Here is a 7162-nt window from a genome sequence, read left to right as displayed (position 1 = left end):
TTTTTTAACTTTAAACCGCATAAACACATTTCATTACACCAAATACACAAAATAATGTTCTTTTTAGCAGAAAAAGACCCCTTTAAGAAAAGACCTGTGCCGGTTGCATAAAGCACCTTAAGTGTAATTTTCCCTTAAGATCGCTCTTGTTTCCCTTACACTTAAGGGCGTTGCATAAAATATCCCTTAGATGTTACTTGTTCCATAATATTTTATTCCTGTATTTTCCTACATATTACCTGGAGATGACTTGAAAAACACACATAAAAACCATATATTGTTGCAATCGTGAGTTTATTGTGTTTATGGCTCTGCTTTTAGTTCAGCTGAATCCGGTTTGGATTTTCAGCGCGAGAGCGTCCTCCGGCTTCGAGTATGAATGAAACACACACTGCATGAGAGTTTAGCTCTTTAATGTTCACATCGTTTTGGATACGAATAAATCGTCATGCATAGACTGTCTTGTCTCTTTGCATTTAAATATATATTTATTCACACTAGTACCTGAAAACCTCTACATGGACAGAAATGATGAAAGATCTTTATTTGTTGTCCAAAGATGAATAGAAGTCTTATGGGTTTGAAATGACACGAGGGTGAGTAAATGATTTTTCAGAATTTTCAGTTTTGAGTGAATTAGCAGTTTGAGTTTCTGTCTCGTCTGGTCCTTCTCTTTCATATTTGGTTCACTTTTTTTGTTTTCTTTATCTATGTTGTATTGTTTTCTGTGAAAACTCACACCGCTATCTGCATTAACAAATAACGTGACCATGGCAACAGTCGATTTTTTTAATGGCAAAACCAGGGTCGCTGTCGTGAAACACTTAACGGTTTCCCTTTGCTAAGGGACGTGTACACTATAACAAAGAGTGAAAAATTGAAGGGGGTCTGAATACTTTCCGTACCCACTGTATATGCGGAATTCACTAATTATTGACCAAAAACAGATTGTCAGGAAGAGGTGATCATGTCAGTATCATAATTTATAGTTGTAATTTTACAGCTCTTTTTATTGCATAAAAGCAATAATTAATTCCAAAATTCAATAAATCTTTTCCATACAGTTGAGGTCAATGGTGACCAAAGATTTTCAATAAATGAGTAAGAGTCAGCATAAAAATGTGATCATTTTTTTTTGTTTTTTGATCTCATCATTTTAATAAAAATGTCTCAGCCCAATCTTCCGGTGAATTAGAGCTCGATCAGACTCCTTCAATCATATCATCTGCTTAAATCCAGCCCTTTACTTACAATCAACTACAAGCTCGCATTCCTATCTGTCTCCATCCTGTCAACAACCAATGGATTGAACCAAGTTCCTGCCCTACATTTTGTTTTTATTATTGATTATCTGTTTTACTCAGATGTGTCACAATCTGGAAGAAAAGATCTGTCGATACAGCTATTACATTGTCATTACACTGTTCCTCACACCATTCTACCATAAGGCTTCAAAATACTTTGAATATAGCACACGTCATATGATCCCTTTTTATGATGCTTTTTTATTGTTTTTGTTCTTTTTTTTTTTTTGGAGCTTGAAAGTCCTTGGTCCTCATCTGTTACATGTGTGAACATTATTTAAAATCGAAGTTTAAAAAAAAAAGTAATTTAGTTTGGAACGACACAAGAATACAGCATTATGGCAGAGAGTGAAAACAGGATAAAATGTCAGTAACCTTGTTCTTACATAAGAAGGCATTTTAATTTAATTTTTTCGTCCCTTCGACCGGTCATTCACCAATACCTATAAAGGCACTATTCGTACACAAAACAAATCTTTAGTACTACACAACACACACCTCACAAAATTACATACACACAGACATATATGCACAGGTTTTCAGGCAGTCCCATCGTTGTCCAATCCCAAACACCACGCTCCAGTGAAACCCTCATGAACTTAAGCGTGTTAGAGATATGGTTCAGACAGATTGTCCTATGCTATCTTCATCACTCAATCACTTATTAGCGTTTCAAAGGAATCCACCCACTGGCTGCTCATTTCTTCATCTTCAAGTCTGCTTCTATAGCGCAGCGTCGGCCCCTGGTGCCCCCGTCCTGCAGAAAGATAATGCGTCAAAGTCACTTTAAAGCAAGTCACTTTTTTTTCCTTTTTACAGCAGCTTTTCCAGATCACTTTTAAATATATGTTAAACAGAACATAAAATCTGACAGTTATGGTATATAAAAAATTGCCAGTAGTCTCCAGTAAACAAAAACGTGATTTCTCAAAAAAGTGTCTGGCTCTAACTTCACCCCAAAATGAAAATTCTTCTTCTGTTCAACATAAAAAAGATATTTTAAAGAATGTTGATAACCAAACAGTTGCTGGTAGCCATTGACTTTCATAGTATAATTTTTTTCCTACTGTGGAAGTCAATGGCTACCAGCAACTGTTAGTTATCAACATTCTTCAAAATATCTGTAAAAAACAGCGATGATAAGGGGTAAAAGAAGCAGACAGGATACTTACAAAGAGCGAGAGAAGGAATGCAGGAGAGGCCATGGGAACACAGTCCTGTGAGAAGACAACGGTCGAATGCACACTCAAATGCAAAAGCAGTTTAAAGGTGGATGTTGCATTGAAAAAGACAAGAACAGAAAGATTCTGGTTTCATAAATGTTTGTAAAAGTTACAGTGATCTGCAGAAGGTGCGACTCAACAGGACTGACCAAATTTAGTCATCTAATGTGATGTCTTTCATATCACTCAGCAGTCTCTTTCTTCTCACATTATAGAAAATGTTTTACTCAAATCCATATTTCATGTCCATTACTTACTGCATTAATATAATTTATTAAATGTATACATATAAACTACCATTCAAAAGTTTGGTGCCAGTAAATGGTGCCAGCAAGGGCACAAGAAATTAATAAAGTTAAAATATAATTATAAAATACATAATATTAAAAATATAATTATATCAAACAGAGATTATTAGTGTGGTAAGATTACATTTATTTAAATGAATTATAGCTTTTATTTAAAGTACGGTAATTAGTGAGAGAGAGGGAGAGATTGTGTGTGTGAATTACCTGCGTCTGTGCAGTCTCTCTACTAATAGTGACGCTGCGAGTTTATTTACTTCAAAAACAGCGACGTTACATATACATATCCTGTTTCAATGGACTAACATTAGTTATCCAGAATCTTCCGATGAAATGTGCAAAAGTGTAAAAGTGCTATGGCATATAAAGCATCCCACCTTGTCACTGGGGTCCTGTTTGCGGTTGGCGTCTCTCCCACGCAGGCTCTTGGCACTGATGCCCGATTCCGAGGTCTGCATGATCAACTGTGTGGCCAGAAACTGCTGGATCTGCTCCAAAACGTCCCTCTGCATCTCCACAGCCATGTGGAACACATCATGGTCCGAGCTGTTGTACATCACTGCATTCTGGAACATCAGCATGATGTCGCGCTGGAACTCAGCTGTGGTGCGGATCAGCCCATTCTCAATGTTCTTCTTGATGGTGGACAGATCCATTGGCCTAAGAACCCAAAAGTGTCACAAAGACTTTGTAATTACTTTTTGGAATTTATTTTCATTGTATCAAGGACAATTGGATTCCTCATTGCAAAACCCTTTGAATTTACCTTCAACAGTTCGCTCTCACCTGTGCACAATACTGTGGTAACCAGGGGCGATGTCATCCGTCACTGGTTGCAGGAAGACATTTGCATACCTGTTTAAAATGACCAATTATCACTCAGTTTAATCATTCTGGCTGCGCAGAACTGAGGCTTTCAGATAAAAGGGGGCGGGGTTTGGTACAGAGTAATGAAGACTCTCACCTGTGATTGGCTGCTGCTCGCCACACCAACATAATGGCTTTCTTCCAGATCTTCTGAGCCTGAATTGCTTCTTGATCTTCACTGCAGATAGAGCTAAGGAGGATGAAGATGAGAGCATTATGTAACAATAGCATGTTGAATAATTGCACATTAGAGTCTGTTTACAGCAAGTCTGATGTGACTAAATTACACAAAAAGTATTAAAGGAATAGTTCACTCACACATGAAAATTTACTCTCCCTCAGGCCATCCCAGATGTAGATGAATTTGTTTCTTCATCAGAACAGATTTGGAGAAATTTAGCATCACATCACTTGTGATGCTCTGCAGTGAATGGGTGCCGTCAGAGTCCAAACAGCTGATAAAAAAACCACAATAATCCACAAGCAATCCACACGAATCCAGTCCATCAGTTAAAAAAGCTGCGTGTTTGTAATAAACAAATCAATTATTAAGCATTTTTAACTTCAAATTGTTGCTTCCAGCTAAAACATGTGTCATCTATCCATAATATTGCTTTCTCCGGTGAAAAAGTTGTCTAGTCTGATTTGGGAGAGAAATATGCACAGATCAAGCACCATTTATATGCGAAAACAGTTCTAAATAGTTCTAAACAAATATGTCAGTAGATTTTGATGTGAGAGGAAAACAGGACATGGACTTTTTTCCCACTGGAGGAAGCGTTATTATGGATTATGGACACATATTTTGTCCTGAAGCAATGGTTTAACGTTAAAATGCTTTGATGGATTAGTTTCTTACTAACACGCAGCTTTTCGCTTAACAAGACGTTAATTGGTGGACTGGAATCGTGTGGATTACTTGAGGATTATTGTAATGTTTTTAGTTGTTTGGACTCTCATTCTGACGGCACCCATTCACTGCAGAGGATCCCATTGGTAAGCAAAAGTGATGAAATGCTACATTTCTCCAATTCGTGTACCAATGAAGAAACAAACTCATCAACATCTTGGATGGCCCGAGAGTAAATTTTCAGCAGATTTTTCATTTTTGGGTGAACTATTCCTTTAAATATTTTTTAAAGCATAATCATAATCACAAGAACTATTTACAATCAGACCAAGTGTGAACGTTCCTTAATTGTGACCCTGGACCACAAAACCAGTCATAAAGGTCAATTTTTCGAAATTGAGATTTGAATAAATAAGTTTTCCATTGATGTATGGTTTGTTAGGATAAGACCATATTTGGCCGAGATACAACTATTTGAAAATCTGGAATCTGAGGGTGCAAAAAAAATCTAAATATTGAGAAAATTGCCTTTAAAGTTGTCCAAATGAAGTTCTTAGCAATGCATATTACTAACCAAAAATTAAGTTTTAATATATTTACAGTAGGAAATTTACAAAATATCTTCATGGAACATGATCTTTAATTAATATCCTAATGATTTTTGGCATAAAAGAAAAATCAATCATTTTGACCCATACAATGTATTTTTGGCTATTGCTACAAATATACCCCAGCGACTTAAGACTGCTTTTGTGGTCCAGGGTCACAATTATGTGTAGTTTTGGCACATACAACTGTGAGGAGGCAGGGCTGCTGGGAATGGAGTCTGCAGTTGTGTGGAGCTGTACAGAAGAGGATGCCGTGTGCATGCTGTAGCCGTCCTCGCTCTCGCTGGCCGGAGGATCCAACTCTGTTTCCCCCTCTGGCTCTGAGAGATAAACTCCGTCTCCATCCTCTTCTCCCCCACAATCCTCGACTCCATCCCCTTCTAATCCAGCTTTCATCTCCGACACACTGCCCTCCTCCGCATCACTCACGGCCTCCTCCTCCTCTTTCACTTCCTGTTAACGAGGAGTGTAAAAAAAAAATACTAAAAAGGGCAGAGTTAATGGTTTCCGGGCCTATATGTACTCGTGGGTGGTACATTATGTGTTAGCGTATGCACACAGTCACAGCATCACCACACCTTTGAGTGCTGTTTTATCACAGGGTCATCTTCTGACCGTGTATCTGGAAGAGAATGGAACATCTGTGAGTTGCTGCCAAAATCGTGTTTCCAGGGGGTGCGTGCAAACTAGGGTTCAAGTTAACGTATTATCACATGCAACCGGGGTCAGTGACATAAGAGTGTCCAAAATAAAGAAGAGAAATAATATTTTACAATTTTAATTTCAAATTCATGTTCTTAGAAATGTACTCTTTGTATTCTTGTTGGTTTCACATGGGTTAAAAAGGGTTTAAATTTAATGACTTGAATGTAAACATCTTGTCGTTATTTTACGCAATGTTTTAAATACACGTTTAATGTATTTTTTTAAATAAATATTATGATTTATTACTTATAAATATGGTTTTTGGGAGGTCACACCACTTGACATTTTACCAACTAAACTATCATTGTCTTGTCTTAAAACTTTCAAATTACTGACCTTGACACACATGAGAGTCTATGATATAATTTCCAGTTTTATCTTGAACATTTTAACAAAACTATTTTTCCTCCTAAGAAATACTCATAAAAGACTATGCCAAACTAAGGTTTTCCTTGCAAGAATTTCATAACTTGATTTTGTTTTTTCATTTCCATTTTTTTTTATTTGGACAGTATATATCATTGACTTTATTCCCAAAAATATATGAATTTTAATTTAGAAATTAAAAACGTGTTCTAATATATGCTGATTTAGTGCTTAATAACCATTTATTATTATTAGTATTATTATTATTAATGTTGAAAATGTTTGTGTAGCTTCAGATTTTTGTGGAAACTGTGATTTTTTGTGGATTCTTTCATGAATAAAGAGTTCAAAAGACTTTTTTTTAGAATATAAATCTTTTGTACCATTATAAATGTTACATCCCTGAATAGAAGTATTAATTAAAAACAAAATGTACTCATCCTAAACTTTTGAACAGTAGTGTACAATGTTCACTTTCACCACTGTCAATCCATTCAACTAACTTGCCCTTGTCTAAACGCAAAACGTGGAGTACCTGATTGAGACCGTGTCCATTCATCAGTCTCGCTTTTGATCACAGCATGCAGGGATTCTGGCCGCCCATCCTGGGCCTCGTCAGTGTGCTCTGGTCTGAGGGCATCTGGGTCTGAATGGGCTCCTGCTGTTGGAGTGGGGTCTTGAGGAACAGAGGGGACAGTGGTGGAGGGTGTCGTGTACTCCTGTGCACAGCCACTGCTGGATCCACACAAGTCAAGACCCTCTCGCTTCCCCTCTAACAGATGCAGGGAATGTGGGTCTAAGTCCTCTGAAGTGCTGGAGGGCTCGGGGCCACTGGGCCTGAAGGGGTCGGGCTCCCAGGTACCTGACAGGTTGTGACCCGTGTCCTCACACAGAGACAGAGCGGCTTCCACCGCTGCAGCATCCAGTGCCTCGG

The 7162-nt window shown here is 37.6% G+C and overlaps 1 protein-coding gene across 1 annotated transcript in view; it reads right to left on the bottom strand.

Moving 5' to 3' along the window:
* Nucleotides 1–1521: 1521 nt before the first annotated feature.
* The window catches only part of LOC107684709 (bromodomain-containing protein 8-like), a 12868-nt gene continuing 7227 nt past the window's right edge, over nucleotides 1522–7162 (bottom strand). Inside the window, exons 14-21 of the mRNA XM_016481042.1 lie at nucleotides 6764–7162; nucleotides 5736–5779; nucleotides 5342–5610; nucleotides 3797–3889; nucleotides 3619–3687; nucleotides 3210–3492; nucleotides 2477–2521; nucleotides 1522–2061 (exon numbers count right to left, since the gene is read on the bottom strand). Coding sequence (XP_016336528.1) covers nucleotides 2002–2061; nucleotides 2477–2521; nucleotides 3210–3492; nucleotides 3619–3687; nucleotides 3797–3889; nucleotides 5342–5610; nucleotides 5736–5779; nucleotides 6764–7162 — 1262 coding nt within the window. The 3' untranslated portion in view covers nucleotides 1522–2001. The remainder of the gene's footprint in view (nucleotides 2062–2476; nucleotides 2522–3209; nucleotides 3493–3618; nucleotides 3688–3796; nucleotides 3890–5341; nucleotides 5611–5735; nucleotides 5780–6763) is intronic.

Source organism: Sinocyclocheilus anshuiensis, unplaced genomic scaffold, assembly GCF_001515605.1.
Source record: "Sinocyclocheilus anshuiensis isolate Anshui unplaced genomic scaffold, SAMN03320099.WGS_v1.1 scaffold509, whole genome shotgun sequence".
NCBI classification, from domain to species: Eukaryota; Metazoa; Chordata; class Actinopteri; order Cypriniformes; family Cyprinidae; genus Sinocyclocheilus; species Sinocyclocheilus anshuiensis.
The sequence above is the reverse complement of the archived record's forward strand: the minus strand, read 5'-3'. Positions and strand labels throughout refer to the sequence as shown.